Genomic DNA, 18,027 nt, shown 5'->3' with positions numbered 1-18,027 from the left:
TCCCATTATTTTTTTTTTTTACGTTAGAAGGCATACTTGAAGAATGTTAACATGTCGGACAGTTAGCCTCTCTGGGGAGCCCACGGGCTTTGGGTTTGCTCTGTGTGTCCCTGGCAGAAGTGGGAGTTCCCGGTTCAATCACCAGACAAGGTGTAACAGGGTGGAGAGTCAGGGAGAGCCCTCTCCTTGGGGGACACAGCTGAAGGCATGGGCGCTCCCCTGTGGGCAGGCTTTTCCTCCAGCGGAATGTGCCTTCACTCCAGGGCACTGAGCCCACCCCAGCCCCCTACCCCACCCTGCCCTCCTCAGGCTGCCACCCCCGGTTGGCAACAGTGCGTGGGAACTGAAGGCCGTGAGATTGGAGGCCACACCTCAGGTGCCTCTTAGCGCCCCGTATGGGTTCTGGCCAGCGGAAGGACTGGTCTCTTGGCCTTGCCTTTGTGCCCTGGGACCTTTGTGGGATGGCAGCCTCTGCGCAGGACGCTGAGAATACAGACAGGCACGATAGAGGGGCGAGGAGCCCCCAGCTGGAAGCCATTCCAGACAATCAGGTTCACGCGGATTAATCATGAACTCGGGCCTCCAGGCTCCTGCGGGATCAGCTCAGTCCTCATGCCACTGCTGCTTGGGAAATGATTGCTTGTTCTAGCCCAAGGGGATGTGACTGGGATGCGAACCAGGAAGCAGCTCCGACCACAGAGCAGGTGGAGGGTGGATGGATGGCGAGAGAGAGAGAGAGAGAGTGTGTGTGTGTGTGTGTGTGTGTAAGAGAGACAGAGGAAGAATTTTTCTCTGAGTGGAAGGGGGTGTCAGTGGACCTAAGCTGGTGCTCAGATACTCTTCAAGCGGCCTCCATGAGGTCATGGTTAAGATAGACTTCCGGAAGTTTGGTTCTTAGGAGCAAGAAGCTGCGTGGCACTACTGAGAACACTCCATCAGAAGGGATAGTTCACCGGCCAGGAACCCGGGCACTAGGTTTATGGTGCACCCTCACTGTGGGGCAGAGGGTGGGGAGTGGGCTTCTCCCCACCCCTGCCCCCAGCCAGACCAGCTGTTGGTGACGTGGTCCTGCCCATGCCCCACGCGGCCCTCAGGCAGGCTGCAGCTGGAGCCCGGTGGCGGCGAGCCCTCTCCCCTTGCCCAGCCCAGAGCAGGGACTCTGGCTGGGCATCCCGCCCCTGCCACCAGCTGGGTGGCCTTGCTGAGTCCCTCGAGCAGCTCCCGTGGCCCCCACAGATGACACAGCTGCCAGGTGCCCACCCTGCCCTAAGGGGTGGTCACTGCTGGCCACCACCACTCTGCTGTGAGGAGGAACACCCACCACTGCCCCGAGTTCGGGAGCATAAACGTACCCCCTCATGGCACAGAGGTCACCCCGCTCTGATTCAGCCGTTGTCCCTTGTTGCAGAGGCCGTACGAGATCCACTCGGCCACGCCCATCGACGAGATCCTCAGCATGTTCCAGGTGGAGCGCGTGCACTACTCCTCCGCGTGGGGCTCGGGCATGGTGACCTTGCTCAGGAAGGTGAGGGGCGGCCACAGCCCGCTGGCCTGGGGGCTGGCCTGGTTGGCGTGGGAGCAGCCCCACAGACCCCAGAATCACCACTGGAGAAACAGTGGTGGGAAAAGCTAAGCGAGCTGAACCCTCCCCTGCTGGGGCGGGTCTGGCCCGGGAGCAGCGCCTCTGGATGCCAGGGCTTCTGCAGAGCCACTGACAGCGCAGCCTCGGGCACTTTTCAGCCCACTGAGAGCACCTGGAAGAGGGAGCTCCTTACTGCGTGCTGCTCTTTACCATTCTTTGCTGCAAATGGTCTTTCCCCCGGCTGAGCTCAAGAGCTCAGGCGCCCTGGCTTTCCCAGGAGAGGCTGATGACAATCGAGGGAGGTTTCCCCAAATGCAGGTTCTCAGGCTTCACCCCAGACCGACCCTCCGGGGCGGGGTCCTGCCTGCTTGGAGCAAGATCATTTCCACGACAGCCTTTTCCATGGCCTTGCCCCTAATTAGCAGAAATCCTTCCTGAGGGGAAGCAAAGAATTGCCCCCTTGGCTACAAGTGAGACATTTCATCAGGCCCTAAGGTTGCCTCCTGACTTTCAGATGCCTGTTACCAGGCCAAAAGGCCGATGATGAGGAGACTCATCCTTTTTATTTCTAATTGGGGGCCTTTGCAGATGTTGGGGCGGTGGCCTATCTCAGAGCACTGGGCCCAGAGAGAAACAGGGAACCTGAAAACCGGGCCCCTTCCTAGAGGCCCCCGTAACTGACCTTGCTGAGTGGCCTGGCCGCCCTGTTCCTTTCTGGCTGTGAAGACGTGAACACGGATGACACCCCCGGGGCAGCCATCACACGGGGCCAGGAGCAAACAGGGTGTGAAAGGCAGAGCCCTCAGCCAGATGCCGCCTGCGGAGCCCCAACACCCCCTGCAGGGCACAGCCCGAGCCAGCCCTGTACGCTTTCCCACAGCTCCTGACCAAGGACCCCGAGAGCCGCCTGTCCAGCCTGGGCGACGTCCAGAGTGCGCCCTACCTGGCCGACGTGAACTGGGACGCGGTGTTGGAGAAGGCGCTGGCGCCCGGCTTTGTGCCCAACGTGAGTGTGGCCCTGACCGGGAGCCCTGGCCTGAGCTCCTCCCCAGACACCGTGCACGCCCACTCCCTACGCACCCCGCAGGCAGGCACTCCTGCACGCCCCCCCCCCCCCGTGCACACTCACTCCTGCACACACTCGTGCGTACCCAGCCGACCCATGCCTGCTGCCGTCCTGGGAGCTCCTGCGTCCTGGGCTCCGCACCTCTGCTCCCTCCTTCGTCTCTGTGTCCCCCGCCTCACCCCACCCCTCCCATTTGAGGGTCTGCCCTCTGGGTGAGAGGAAAACTCAACATCCCCACCCCGGGACCCTTCCCCAGCAGCCCCACCACCTCTGCGTGGCTGGACGGCCGCCCTCTGGTCGCTGGACAGGCGCCCAGGTCTGTGGAAGCAGCTGGGTGTGTTGTGACGTATGCCACCCCCACCCTCACCCCCAGCTTCAGAGGGCGAGGCCAAGTAGGGTGGCCTCTGCCTGAGAGGCCCCAGAACGTAGGGGGCCCTCGAAGGCACTAGAGGCCCTCAGTGTGTGTTTGTCACGTCAATACGAGAGGGTGAGTGGCAGCAGCCGGCAGGACTGAGCACGACGTCCCAAACTCCACGTGCATTATCTGACAGAAGCTTCTTCACGACGGGCTGCGGGCCCTGCTAGTTTCTCTGCACAAGTTGGTGTCCTCGGGGTGCTCGCCCGTGGTTCCCCAGCAAGGAATTGACGGGTCTAGGGCTGGGCCCCAGGCATTGTAGTTCCAGAGCCCGCCTCGGAGTGCATGGGTGGGGAGAGGGGCAGGTGGGCCGATGAAGGGTGGGTGGGGAATGGATGGCTGGGGCGTGGGTGGGGAGGGGTGGCGGGCGCAGGGATGTGGGGGTGGATGGCAGATTCTCCTCTGGGCCTGAAGGCTGCCCTGCTCCTGGGGAGGGGCGAGCGGTGGAGGCCAGGGAAGGGGCGTCTCGGTGGAGCTCCAGAAGCTGGAGGTGGGAAGAGCATGATGCAGGCGGGTGAAAAACAAGCTGTCGGTGCTGAAACCCCCAGGAAGGATTCAGAGCAGGTCCAGTGGAAACGTGGGGCCCCCTGGGACTGGGAAAGGAAAGGGGCGCTCTATTCCCACCCCGTCAGCTGGTAGCACAGCATCAGGGACCGTGGTTCTCGCGTGCGGGCCCCGACTGTGTGGCAGGGGCCGGGTCAGCAGTGTCTCTGCATCTCCCACCCCGCCTCACGCACCAGAAGGTCTGCCTCATTGCAGGTCACGGGGCTGAGGCCAGAGAGGCCTTGCCGGGCAGTTGAAATGTCAGGGCTTGCCCTGGTTCCGTGTGCAGAGCCGTGGCTCTGGCTCCGGCCCCTGGGGTGCAGGCGCCAGCCAGTCCTGAGCAGTCGGCCCAGGCAGGTTGGACCGCCGGAGGCTGCTTCCTTCCCCCGGCTGGCGCGCAGCGGGCCCCCCTTGCGGGATCCACCACCAAGGAAGTCTCTCACTTGATCCGAATGAAGCGCTTTGCAGAGGTGGATTTACTTAATCTCCTTCGAGGGAGGGATTCTTATCCAGACTCTGCTGCTGATGAGCTGAGTCTGAAGGAAATTAAGAGCTTGTCCAGAGTCAGAGGGAGCAGAACTGGGGCTTCCCGGGGCATCTTCAGAACGGCTGCTGCTGTAAGCACTAGGCTGTCCTGCCGGAAGAGACTGGCCCCCGAGCTAGGCCTCGGGTGCAGGCCCGCCGGCCACCAGAGTCCACACCCCTCCTGACCACAGTGAGTGGGCCCTGCCCTCGGCAGCCAGGCCAGCACCCCCTGCCGTCGGCGAGCAGGAGCAGGAGCAGGAGCAGGAGCAGGGCGGGGACTGCGCAAGTTTGACCCGCCGTGGCATTTCACGTGGACGCGTTCAGCGTGAAATTTACAGAAACATGGCGTGTGGCATGAGAATGTGCATGTGAGAAAATGTGCATGTGTGCAGCCCTGTGACGTGAACGTGCGTGGAAGGAAACTAAGGAACCCCATGGGTGTTAACCTGGTGCGGCTGGGGGCAGCAATGAATGAGTATGTGAAGGCTGTGACTGCTGTATCCCAGTCACGTTAGCCTCACTTGTTGAATGGACGAATGAACGAATGAGTGAGAAATGCTATGACAGGCAGAACAAAGACAAACCAAGTTCCATTTGTCTTCAGAAAGGGAGGTTGAATTGTGATCCCACATTTGAACTGGAAGAAATGATTCTCGAGTCGAAGCCGCTTCACAAAAAGAAGAAAAGGTTGGCCAAGAGCCGCTCCAAGGACGGCACGAAGGCCAGCTGTCCCCTGGTGAGTACGGCCAGGAGACCCCGGGGCAGGGACGGGGCGGGGGCACCCTGGCTGGAGCTGCCTCCGTCCGCCCCTCCGTGTTCTCAGGCCCGTCTGCCGCCTGGGTCTCCACACGGCCTCCTCACAGGGACCCCCATCCTGGGGCTGAGGGCCCAGCTCTCCGCCCTCACCTCCTCTTGACTGGTGACATCTGCGAAGACCCCGTTTCCAGATAAGCCCCTTCTCACCATGCCAGACCTTAGAGGAGGGGCACGCTTGGCGCCACAGGACCCCCCTTCTACCTTACAAACGATTGAAGGTTACACTTCCTGGCTCCATCTGCGTGAAGATGAACGTAAACGTCACTGCTGAAAGTTCACGTTCCCCCCTTGCTTATTTTAAGACATGAAAACATCTCTGTAGCCCCCAGAAGCTTGGTGCTCGGCCCAGGACTGCTGTGCTGGGTGCAGAAGGTGCTGGCCACACTGGGTGCATTATTGGGGGTGCCAGGAGTGGGGGTATCGCGTGGCCGGCAGCCCCATCCAACCAGCAGGCAGCCTCTGAGGGGTGAGCCTCCGGGGTGGCCTGGGAGGTTCCCCCACTTAAAATGCCTTTTAAGTCCGAGGTAACAGCTTCAGACAGAGCGAGGGCCTGGGGTTGGCAGCACTTGCCTCGGGGCCCACCCACGCAGGGCTGCCCCAGCCAGGGCCCAGCCCCCATCAGCCGCCAGTCGGGTTTGGACCCGGCTGTTCATGCTGGCCTTGCCGCTGCCGCTCGAGTTCACAGTGCTCTCTGCTCTCCCACAGAACGGACACCTCCAGCAGTGCTTGGAGGCCGTGCGCAAGGACTTCATCATCTTCAACAGAGAAAAGTAAGTCCCCCCCACCTTCTCAGGCAGGGCGCCCCCAGCACAATCTCCCAGGAGGAGCAGCCAGCCCTGCCCACGCCCCTGCTCCAGCCCCGCCTCTGCCTCCTGACTGAGGAGGCCCCAGCACCCCCTCCCGGGGACGGGGCCCAGGGGCTGAGGGAACCTCAGCAGGAAGCTGCTGCAGTAGTCAGGCCCCCGAGCTCTGAGGAGCAGCATCTGCCCCAGCCTGGGTGAGGGAGCTGGGCTCACTGCCCCTCAGCATGGGTGAAGTGGACGTCATGTCCCTACAGCCGTCGTTGGAGGACGGGAAGGGGCTGTCACTGTGTGGCCAGCAGGGATGGCAGCAGGGAAGTTACGGTGGTGATGCTGAAGGGGTGTGGTGACGTGACTGCGCCGAGACCCCCGCCACATGCCTGGCAGAAGGGGGGCAGCGCTGGCGTGGGGTGTGGCCAGGCCGGTCCTGGCCATGTCAGTAACTGGGGGTTCATATGGCTGTGACAGATTTGTTAGCAGACTCAGACAGGAGGCTCAGGAGTGGGTGCTGGCGGCTCATTCCCACTTGACCAGCCCTGCTCTGGGCCTTGGGCTTGCAGTGTTGGCCTCCGGGGGGCAGAGGGATGAATGCCAGCGAGTGACAGAGGCTCTTCCCCCATGGGAAAGAGAATTGATTAGGGAGCTGGGGTCTCACCAGCCGGCTGAGGGCCCCTTAGAGACTTGTGGTCGTGGATTTGAAGTGAGGCTGGCACCCGTTACCACGAGGCAGCAGAGCAACGCCATGGTTTCCAGTGGGGGAGGGTCTCGGCACAGAGAGCCTGGTGGGCAGGCGAGCTGGGGACGTGGACCCTGAGCCACAGGCCGCCTCTGTACCCCGGCCTCTGCTCCCTGAGGGGCTCCCCTGAGGACAGGTATGTTTGGGCCATGCCACTCCCATATCCTTTCCCCACCTGCCATGTAAAAGCCCCTCCAGGTGGCAGCAGGAAATCCCCCTCCAGCCCCCCATGGGATGAAGAAGCTGCCCTTAGCAGACGTGCCTGGCAGGGGCAGCACCAGCTCCCGAGATGTCCTTCCACAGATGTGTCCCAGGGGCCCCAGGGACACTGGTGGAGCTGGGGGAACAGGTAGTGTCCTCTTGCGCTCACTGCCCATGGGGGGAGCTGGGAAGCAGGTGCCGTGGCTCCAGCCTCTCTGGACCTCAGTTTCTAAACAGCAAAATTTAAATTAGCCTAATTTCCTGGAAATGCAGCTTCTCGGCGAATGGTCTCAGCTGGCAAAAGGCCACTGAGCCAGGTAGCGCGTGGCTCCAGGGACTGGCCTGGCCTTGACGGCTCTGCAGCTGCAGCCCCGTTAGCTTGAGAAATGCGCTGTGGACTTGTACTGTTCTGGGGCAAAGCTCTGAGCAGCGATGATGCTTCCAAAAGGTCTTGTCAAGAGCAGAGGCCAGGGTTTTATAGAATAAGAAGCCCCTGGTGCAAAAGAAGTTTGAGGAGCTGCATTTTCCATCTGTGTCATTTCTCAAAGAAAGAAACCACTTACCATGTTTGGAGCCCTTGAAAATATTACATTTCAAAAACCCAGCACAGCACTGGCAGCCTCCAGAACTGGCGAGGCCGGGGAGTTTTCCCCAGAGCCCAGCAGACGCTTGGGTGCAGACTCCAGGCCCCCAAGCCGAGAGGACCCCTGCGTGCTGCTGAAGCCCCAGTGATGGCTCCTGGTCGGGGGGGCACTGGGGGATGGCTGCGCCCTCTAGCACAGGAGGTTGGCAGTGCCCTGGGCTTCTCCCAAGTTGCCAACAAAATCCTAAGCGTGGCTGTTATTATCAGAGAAGGTGTTTTACCAGCAAATTATGTAAAGTAAATAAATATAAGAGTAATTGAAAGCAATTGATTTTGGCAGAAGTAAAATAGTGGTTTTAGTGAATGCAGTCACCGCACGTTGACTGTTTTGTACGTGATGTGCCTGCGGTCACGGGCAGCCTCGGGGCAGTGGCCGAAGCTCTTGTACGTGGTTTTCCATATTCCATTCCAAGTAGTTTGCACTAATGGCAAGCTCGAGCCGTCATCCCTTCTCTAGGGAGATAGCCGGGGGGAATGGCCCGTCCTGGACCACTCCACTCGGGGCGCGTGAGTCACAGCCCACCTGAAAATCCCAGGGCTGGCTCAGCACTCCTGGAGCACGTAGGGATCCCCAGCAACACCCCTGTGCTCCATTCATCCCCCCAGAACAGATGGGGGCAGGGGTGCACTCCCGAGTTCAGAGATGACGCCTCTCGTTCAAACATTTGCAGAGCACATTTGGGGAAAAGATGTTTGAACTTTCATTTGAAAGACCTACATGGAAAGATCTGTACTTTGAGCCCCAAAGCCCAGCGAAGCTCCTACTGACCAGGAAGACCTCCTCTGGGGCAACTGGACACAGCACAGGCACCTCCCCTTTGGGGCTGTTGCTCTTTTTAACAGTGTTCATTGAAATTGTGTGCAAAGCTTTAGCTTTGTGACACCCTGCTTTAGCCTCCAGAGTTTGGAAAAGTGGAGCTAGAAAGACACCCCCTCACCCCGCTCTCAGTTTGGCTCTGCTGCTGGTTGGCATGTGGCCTTGGCCACAAAACCCCAGGTCTCTGAATCTAAAACTTCTGTGCCCAAAACGGGGATAAAAGCAAACGGGCAGCTCTGCCTCCCTGTGGGTTATTCTGAGCGACCAAGGAGGCATGGAGGGGGGTTCGGAAGCCTGGTGCAAAGCTCACAGCGTTGTTCCTGGCGCTGCCGGAGTGTGCCCGGGGAGCGTGGGCACAGAGCTCTGCTGGGGGCAGCGATGCGTCACAGCCCATTGCTGACCCAGGAACTTGGGGACGAGCAGTGCTGGAGCTGGGGCTCTGTCCCCTCTGAGAGCCCGGGGACCTCCTACACTGCTCGTCCCCTGGGCCCTCTCTCAGCACCAGGACGGGGGTACCAGCTCCTCCTCAAAGGGTGGATGCAGGTGTGACTTGAGGTGCTGAACAAGGACTCACAACTGCCTCAACCCCTGTTACTCAGAACCAGGGCAGCTACGGGCTGGGCGCTCCCATCATGCAGGAGCAGTGGGCAGGGGCTGCCAGCAGCAGGCCCCCCATGGAGGGACCCGCATCCCCAGAGCTGCTCCCTCTGCGAGCAGAGTCCAGGGGGAGAGTCCACACCTTTTGTTCCTGCACACCCAGGGCCCAGGACTGTACCCCAAGGTTTCCGCAAGTACGTTTTTTGCCTCAGGCAACAGCAGACAAAAGCCAGAATGTTAATGCTGCTGCTGCTCCCGGGAGAGCCTGGGAGCTGAGCATTGCCTGGAGGCGGCAGCCCTCCTCCCCCCCCCTCCCCCCCCACCTTGCTTCAGGAGATGGGAGCCCCAGGGGAGGCACTGCGGAGAATGGGGTTTAGGGAGGTGAACCCCTGGGCATCATGCTAAGCACACTTCGTGCTGTGGGGTGCCAAAGCCTGCATCTCCCCTACCCCGCGGCCACCCTGGCGGGATGGTCAGGACAGCGAGCGAAGGCCCTGGGGCAGTTTAAAGTGCTCTGTGTGCTGAGGCACCAGACGCCCATGGAAGCCGGCCCTGGCGCCCGGGAGCTTGTCCCCGACCCCTCCCCGCGCAGTAGCTGCGTTTCGTTCCTTAAGCATTGCTGACTGTCCAGCTTTCCTCCGCGTGGTGCCTTTGAGATGTGTGCGCCCCCCAACCCCGTGCCCCCCCCCCACCCGGGCCCTTCACGCTCTCGTGTTGGGTGCGGAGGTCCAGAGCGCGCGCGTCCGTCGGCGGCATGCGGGTCACAGAGCCGTGCCCTCATTTCATAGGTTGGCTGAGAAAACTCAGTGTCCCTGCCGGGGCAGAGATGAGGGGCCCGTCCGCGCCAGGGGACGTGAACTAAGCTCCGCGCTCGTTTCCTCCCGAGCGAGATCGTGGCGGCGGGGGGAAGGCGCTGCGTCTCCCCGAGGCCTCCCACTCCGTTCTTGGCAGCGGAGCCTTCAGCGCCTTCCGAGCAGGAAGAGCCACCCCTGCTCCCTGCCTCTCAGGCCCCGCGAACGGCGCAGGGTGGGCGCCAGGAGCAGGGGCCCCGACCCGCACGGCTGGCGTGAGCCCAGCCGCAGCCCCGGCCCCAGCACACCCCCAGGATGCCCCCGCGCCAGGGCCCAGTGACGAGAGTCGTCAGCCGGGGTCCGAGCCGGGGTCTGAGCCGGGGTCTTCGCTCCCCGCCTCCTGAAGCGTCTCCTCGTGGTCTCGGCCCGCACCGCGCACCTGCAGGGGCAGCTGTGGGCAACGGCGTGCCCCTGAGCCCCACGACCCGGAGGCGGGAGGCTGAGCGCTCCCTCACGCAGGGGCGGCGGGCAGGGGCCGCCAGCAGCAGACCCCCCACGGCCCTCGCGGAGGACGCAGTGTGGGTGCGGGTCTCTGAGCATCTTCGTGGGGCAATCTGATGGGCAGCTGCCCCCCGCCCAGAGGCCCGGCTCCCGAGGACTGAGCATCTCGACGGCGTCGCTGGCCCCTTGCCTCTGCCCCCCGGCCAGGGCGGGTACCCGGTGGTGTCTGGACGGACCGAATGACATGAGGAGTGAATGACATGATGAGTGCGTGACCGACTGCCTTCACTGACGTGTGCCCTCGGCGGATCACACCGGTGATCTCCACACATCACACGGCTCCAGGAGGCAGAACCATCTCCACTGGACAGAGACCGAGACCGTGTCAAGTGAATGACCAGCATGTGGGGCTTTGTCTCCAGGCCCTCCTAGTGCCAGGCACAGCCCCCGAGCCCCTTGGCAGCCGGAGGTCCCATGTCCCCAGGCCAGAGGCTGGTGTGGGTGGGCCCCTCGGTCACTCTGCCTGCCGGTGCCTCCTAGACCCCCCGCTGCACCCGCTCCCATCACTAACTCTGTGCTGTGTCTGCTCCAGGCTGAGGAGGCAGCAGGGGCCGAGCGGCCAGCTCTTGGACACCGAGGGCCGGGCCGGGAGCCAGGCCCAGGGCAAGCTCCAAGACGGATGCAACAACAACCTTCTCACCCACGCCTGCTCGCACGGCTGCAGCAGCTAAGCCACTGCGGCGCTGCCCAGAAGGACCACACCATTGCTGCCAGCCCGCCAGCCCCGTCTCGGCGCTGTGACGGCCCCAACTCTCCCCGACGACATGGACACAGAAAGAGCCCTGGGCCCGGAGCTGGGGAGCTGGGATTCTGGTTCCAGCTGCCTGACCCGTTCCCTGCTCGAATGTGGACAAGCCTGGCCCTTTCTGTGCCTCAGTTTCCCCTATCTGTCAAAGGGGTTAAATAGCTCTGCCCCACCTCTAGCTAAAGGTTATTTATTGGGAGCCTCCAATTGGGTAGCAGATGTGCAAAACCTTGGACACGTATCAGATGTTTACACACACGCAAAACCAACCTTAATCTCTGCCGTGCACTCCACCCCCAGCAGTTAGAACAGCGCCTCCCGCACCCCGTCCACCCGCTCCACAGACCACACTCTCCACCACGCAGCCCAAAGGCAGGACAGGCGTCTGGCGTGTCTGCGCCTCCTTGGAAACCCACCCCAAATCCTGGAGCAAAACCGGAAGTGTCTTCATTTGCGTTCCCAACCAGCCAGTTCTGACCTTCCAGGCCTGCGTGGCCTGCACAGCAGCCTGGCCCCGTGGTCTTGGTGCTGCGCCCTTCCCTCCCCGCTTCATTTCAGCAGGTCCCCACCCCACCCACCCCTGGCGCTGGGAGGGGGTAGAGATGCCCTCAGGGTGCCAGTCACTCCCAACGCACCTCCTCCGAGCCGCCCAGTCCAGCAGCAGCAAACCTGAGTCTCCATCCCCATTCTAGGACTTCCTTCCAGGGAGGGGCGTCAGGCCGCTCACCCGCCCTGTCTGAACGAGGGTCCAGCTGCCCCGGGCTAGGCCCCTCCCCGCTGCTGGGTAGGAAGCGTGTTCTGGGAGAAGAGCTGCCTCCCCCGAGACCAAACCACTTCCCGGTCTGCCGGCCTGCCCACGTCGGGGGTGCTCGGCCTTCGAGGGCAGCCGGGGTTCAGGGGCGCGGGAGAGCATCAGCCCCACAGGCGGCGGCTCGGCCTGGGCTGGGGGCAGCGCTGGCCTGGCCTGGCCTTGCGGGCCGCACCCTCACGGCTGCACCCCGTCCTCTTGGTCCGAGCGCCGCTGGGGAAACCTCCCTCCCACCCCCCCTCAGTCACGGTCAGTGCGTTTCCGCGGGCCAGGCCCGCGCTCCCTTCTCGCCCTGGAGTCCGCCGTGTGTCTCTGCGAGGGTTCAATGGTGTTCTTGCCTTTTCATCCAACCCCCAATTTTCACTTTTTTACATGACCCGCACCCCCGCCCCCCCCCCCCCCCCCCCCCCCCCCCCCCCCCCCCCCCCCCGCACTGTCAGGTCGTGTCTTAGGCTTCTCAAGGGGCGGTTTCGCTGCCGCGTGCTCTTCTGTTTCATTTAAAGACACAACGATCTGTTTTCCTCCCCTGAGCCAAGGCCGTCGCCCGGGGGCGTCCACGTAAGTCTCCTTGTTCCTCGCACTTTTGTCCCGCCAGAAACCCCGGGGGCTGCGCCTGTCCCGTGTGCCCCGAAGCGCCTGCCATGTGCCCTGGGCCGGGCAGGCACCGGGCAGGACGGGGCGGCCCCAGGCTGGACTTCCTGGCCCCGTTCAAGTCGTCGTTGTTCCTTGTTCAGAATAAACTGTTTCTTGGACGTTGCTTCTTACAACTTTGTTCTTAATGGGGCTGGGTGGGGTGGGGCCCTCTCCCCGGAGTGGGGGGCACCAACTCAATGACGTGCTTGCTTTGCCCAGAGAATAAAACCATTCACTCTGCGCTCCGACATTCGCTCTGCACCCCACCATCACTGGGTCCCCACCATCACCCTGCACCCCCACCATTCACTGTGCCCCCACCATCACCCTGCACCCCGCCGTGTAACCCTCACAAGTCCCCGCATCTCTGAGCATCAGTTTCTGACCTGAGCAACCCTGGTCACTCCCGCTCAGCCTTGTCCATGTAGCTGTCATGAGGTCCACTCGGGCCTAAGTGTGGGTGCACCACATTAACTCCCAGAGCTCTGTGCACTGTGACAAATCAAGATGTCACTCCCCAAGTCACCAGACCACTCACAAACTATTAATCCTCCGTCTCTGCCCCTTCCCACGAAGCTCTGCTCCAAGTGGCTTCCCAGAAGCCGCTGCAAAGACCAGGGAATCCAGTGGGCAGTGCGGGCGCCAGCCCCTTCCCCAGAGTCCCAAGAGGAGCCAGAGCTGGGAGGAGCAAGGAACGGGAACCCCTTCTTTCCATAGCACTCTGCCAGCAACTGGCCAGGGTTTTGATTCTATGCATGAATGTGTGCATTTTAGAGATGAGCAAAAGAATCTTCTAGAGGACCTGTAACCTGCCTGAGGTCACCCAGCCTCCTCCTGGCACAATCCAACCCCCTTCGCACGACCCTTTGGCTTGTCTTGGATCAACCTCTGGCATCATCACTACACCCCTCAGTCAGCACACCCACTCTGTAAGGTTCTATCAGCCAAGCAGAGGGCACTTGCTGAGCAAAGGCAAATCCCTGGCTCCTGCTGCCGCTCCCTTGAGGCCTCACCTCGACCCGGGTCCCTGCGCTGGACCACCTGTGGATGTCCCCAGGCCAGGACACCACCCGGAAGGGGATCCTCTCAGGTGGCGTGACCACTCCATGAGGTGCTCTGGAAGACTTAGTCCTATGTCGTGTAGGTTTTGGGTATTGCAATAACCACCAGACACCCCGAAACTTGGTCAGTGGTGACAGCACCTTTGAGTGACTGTGATTCCAGGGGTGAGAGCCGCCTTCGTCACGTGACGGCCATTGAGATTCCCCAAGGAATGAGTGAATCTCCCTAAACACTCGGCCCATCACCCACAAGACATAATCTTCATCAGAGTTATAGAGTGGAAGATGACCTGTAATGTAAGTCGTGTTGACGAGAAAAGGACATTTTTATTTTTAGGCCAGTGCTCTTAACATGCCTTATGCCTTGGTGCGTGACATTGAAGGAAAATTGATTACCGAGGTCTTGAATATTTAGTTTTTGAAAACTACCATGTTCAATATTAAGGTCTAATTTGAGGGAGTTAGAAAGTCTTAACATTAATCTCATTTTTTTAAGTAAAAGAAAGGAGTTAATTCGATGGATGGGAGGGAGAGACCATGTCCTATAGAGTCCCAAGGATGAAAAAGAAACCTGGGCATCTCCCAGGAGCAGCACATAATCCAATATGGCGGGGAGCAGAGTGGGTGCAGGACTGGGGGAACGGTGGGCTTCCAGACCCCGGATCCCTGTGGTCACTAATGCCCATGGCGTCTCTCAGCCGGCCTGGGCTTTGGGGAGTTGGTTGTCCATTGGCAAGTGTCAGAATTTCTTGCAGCGACAGGTGAATTCTTCCTCCAACCACTCCTAACCCATTGGGTGGTTGTCATAGTGACCATCATGATGCACCTGTGGGTTCCCCGTGGGTCTGGGCCCCAGCGTGGAGGCCCCAGGCAGCAGAACCAGCAACCCCGGGTCAATGCACAGGAGAGGCAGCCAGAGGAAGACTGGACGAGAAGAAGATGGTCAGGTCATGACAAGACCTTTCCTTGGCCTGGACAAAGGTGTCATGGGTGTGTATGACACTGACCGTAGCAGGAGGTAAGTGACTGCTGCACGGAGCCCTTCTGTGTGTCATTGAAGCTCTTGCATGATTCTAGAATTACTGTGAAATAAAAGGGGTTTTCAAAATCTATCGGGGAAGACTGGGGAGTCTGTCCCCAGCATTGTACTTCCACCCCCACCCGCAGTGGCTTTGATTTTCCCCGAGACTAGAATTGTATTTGCATTTTCCAAAGACAAGAAATACCCGCAAGGAGGGCAAACCTCGGTGCAGGCCTAGAGCTCACCTGTGGAGGAAGGTGCCCCGACTCACCTGTCCACACAGACTACATCAGCTGAAAGTCCCGTCCACCTCCCCTCCCGGGGTTAGCTGGGAAGTCAACTGCGGTCACGCAAACCCCACAGAAACCACCAGCTCAGCCCTTTATGGTCAACCAAGGACGGGCCGGGATCGGCAGACCCGGGGGCGGGGGGCGGAGCAGCAGAAGCGAGAGCGGGGTAGACGCAGAACAGCCCCCCCAAGGAGCCATCCGAGTCCAGAAGAGAAGCGAGGCGTCAGGGATGGAATGCGCGTCCTCAGAGAGAGCCGAGCGAATATTGCAGCCATAAAACAATAGTACAAGCTGTTCTGGAAGGAAAGGGGAATATGAAAGAGTTCCTGAAAATGAAAAATCATGGCCAAAATAAAAAATTCAATAAAAAGGCTGGAGGAGGAAGTGGAAGAATGTTCACGGAACTGGACAAAAATCTGGACAAGATCTGGCTGAGCAGCTGGCACCAGAGATGGCAATTGTGAGGGCAGCCGAGGGGCGGCGGGCGGGTGCCGTCTGGACCTAGTGGTCTGTGCCCGTCTGTGCCCTGGGCTTCAGTGGGGGAGCAGGGGCGGGGGGCAGGGGTGAGGTGCGAGAGCCCCCCGGCCAGCGGAGGAGGGACCCGGCCCTGAAGCCCGGCCAGCCGCGGCCCGAGGGGCCCGTCGCCGTGGCCTTCCCTCCGCGGCCCCCGCAAACCACTCGGCTCCCTGGGAAATGACAGTCACATAAACACGATCAACGTAATTTTGCAAAAGCTTTTGTTGGTTTAAAATTTTCAAAACCAAGCCCTGGACAAAGCTGACTCACTGTGAGTGGAAGATAAAACAGGGCTTGCGGGAGGGCGGCTGGGGGCGCTGGTGCCGGGAGAGGGCAAGCCTGCGCAGACGGAAGACGCTGGGGCTCTCACCCCGCTGGCCTCTGTGGCCATCGCCTGTGGCCTTGACTGTGCTGAAGCAGGAGGCCCGTGGGCCCGTGGGCGGGCATGCGTGCCCGATCGTGGACACCTGGGGCAGGGAGTGGGCCTGGAGGCTGAGGCTATAAGGGCAGCGTTGCTGAGAGACAGAACAGCTACAGCGGGGCCTACGAGAGGACGACTGACTCAGAGAGGCAGGACCGAGAGAGGACGCTGGACAGAGCCCAAAGGGAAAAGTGGACAGGTTCGCGGGGGTCTGGGAGACTTGCCAGCCTCCCGGCCTCTCTGCCTGCCAGCCTGCAGGCTTGCCCCACAGCAGCTGGCATAGAAAGAGCATTAAAGCCTGAAAAAGCCACTGAGAACTCCAGAATGCTCCTTTACCCGTAACTCTGCCTGGATCCACAGAGAGCCTGCCCGGTGCCTGCTGGCACGACAGCCTCCTGAGGAGATAATGTTTGAGCTGAACCCTAAATAGAGGCCAAGAAAAATCTGTAGGGTGTTCCGGAACAGGTGGTGCAAAGATCCCGAGGCAGGGCCCAGCTTGGGATCCTAGCAGAAGGAGGGAGAAATGGTGTCACGGAGGCTGAGCAGGGGAGGGGCAAGGCGAGGTCACAGAGGAGCAGGATCCGCCCGCCAAGGCCTGTGGGCCACGGGAAGGAATCTGGGTTTTACTCAGGTGTGATGAGGAGGGGCTGGAGGCTGTCAGGCAGGTGGGGACTGGCACTTGTCCGAGGCTTGGCCTGGCTGCTCTGTGGAGAAGGCTCCGGCGAGGCTGTCGAATTTGTTCAGAATGACTCTGCCCAAGGGTGGTGGCCCTGGCCGCGGAGAACGAGAGCAGAGCAAGAGCTCCACGCAGGGAGTTGCAAGCCTGGTCACTGCCAGACGCTGGGCTCTGAAATAGGGTGTGGCGGGCAGGGGTGCTCCGGCCTCCAGGGGGGCGAATGAGAGAGTGACTGGACATGCTTTGAAAATCGTGAGGCACTATACAAAGCCAGAGCTTCGACCTTTGGCCTGACTGGTGACTTTAAGCCCTTCCAAGAGAGCTGATGCAGAGCCACGGAGCGAAAGGGTCCATTTGCACTCCTGGGGACTTTTCTTCCAGAGCCATTCAGCGCTCCTGAACTCCTGCCATCTTGCTGGGGGAGGGGACGGCCTCCTGCTGATTTGCCAAGTGAGCACGTGGGAGCTTTGTGCTCAGTGACTCCAGGCATCTGGCGGCAGCCCGCCCAGGATCCCAGGAATCCCTCTGGACGTGCCAGGGAGCCCTGGGGTTCACCGTGGCCCAGGAGTCCGTGCCCATCCCTCCAGCCTCCCAGGGCCACTGTCACTCAGCACAGCGCCTGGCACAGAGCAGGCTGGACCCCAGCGAATGCAGTGGACAGGGATCAGCTGGCGGCCTTCATCCAACTCTTCACGTATCATTCTTTTCATCTTGCCAGGTATGGAGTGGCTACAAGTCTCAGGTGGGTCTCCTTAACGACGTGCCAGGAAGCGCGGGCATAGCCAGAGGCTCCCAACAGCCATTTACAGACCTCAGAGGCCTCCCAGCCCTACAGGGCCCGAGGGCCAGCTTTGGAGGCCACGTCCCCAGTGTCCACGCCCCTGAGTCTTCTCCGTGAATGTGCCCATTGCCACTTGCACAGAGCAGACTCCACCTCCTGCCCCCTAAACGCACCCCTCTGTGAGCCTCCCGGGAAGCGGATCCCCTCCATGCTGGCGCATCTCCCAGATCAAAATTTCATGGGGTCCTCTGATAGGTGAAGCCAAGTCTCCCACCTGCCCTAAATGAGGAGGGGTGCCGGGGAGTGAGCTATTGACGTTGGCTTGGGCGAGGCGGGCACCCCAGGAGGGGCAGTTTCCAACCAGGAAGGTGCCACAAGCAGGAGGATACCCACCGCTGCCCCCTCTATACAACCACCTTCTTGTACACTGTGCCAACCACACCAAGGGGGCCCAGTGGCTCTGCGGCCTCTTTTCCCTGCCTGTGCTCCCTGTTTAGATGCTTGGCCCATCCCCAAATGTGAGTCATTCTGCCGGGGGGAGCAGACCCCATGCCGGAGATCCCAGGTGCCCAGGATTACAACTCCTATCATGCCATGGATCTGCCAGGACTCTGGCTTCGGGGGTCAATGGGGGTGTTGGGAACCAAGGGTGCGGTTAAGCAGCCATGCTTGGTATAAGAGGGAACACGTGCGGCCTGCAGGGGTCTTGACTTTTCCTGCCTTCCATGTGCACCTGGCATCCCAGCTCAGGCAGCATTAGGGTGGGACATACTGACCAATTAATCTCTATATTTCCCTCTTTCTCTTTGCTCCTCTTCTCAGTTCCTTTGTAAATAACTTTTCCCTGGGTGCCTGCCCCTGAGTCTTATCCTGGGCGTTGAGGATCCTGAGGACTCACATCCAGACCATCTAGTTCCCTGCCGGGTAGCCCTGGAACAATTCTGCTTGGGTTCCTGGGCTTGGGATGGCTTCCCGGGGACCT

The 18,027-nt window shown here is 60.8% G+C and overlaps 1 protein-coding gene across 2 annotated transcripts in view; it reads left to right on the top strand.

Annotated features, from left to right (window-relative positions):
• STK32B (serine/threonine kinase 32B) overlaps positions 1-11,754 on the top strand; it is a 156,449-nt gene extending 144,695 nt beyond the window's left edge. For both annotated transcript variants that reach the window (XM_037529670.2, XM_054688029.1), the window contains exons 8-12: positions 1,409-1,525; positions 2,463-2,588; positions 4,736-4,867; positions 5,653-5,717; positions 10,626-11,754. In XM_037529670.2, the coding sequence (XP_037385567.1) occupies positions 1,409-1,525; positions 2,463-2,588; positions 4,736-4,867; positions 5,653-5,717; positions 10,626-10,764 (579 nt within the window). In that variant the 3' untranslated portion in view covers positions 10,765-11,754. The remainder of the gene's footprint in view (positions 1-1,408; positions 1,526-2,462; positions 2,589-4,735; positions 4,868-5,652; positions 5,718-10,625) is intronic.
• The last annotated feature ends 6,273 nt before the right edge of the window (positions 11,755-18,027 follow it).

The sequence above is a fragment of the Talpa occidentalis genome, unplaced genomic scaffold, assembly GCF_014898055.3.
Source record: "Talpa occidentalis isolate TD23 unplaced genomic scaffold, MPIMG_talOcc4v2.1 talOcc4.6, whole genome shotgun sequence".
NCBI classification, from domain to species: domain Eukaryota; kingdom Metazoa; phylum Chordata; class Mammalia; order Eulipotyphla; family Talpidae; genus Talpa; species Talpa occidentalis.
Note: the sequence above shows the minus strand (reverse complement) of the source record. Positions and strands in the feature narration are given on the sequence as shown.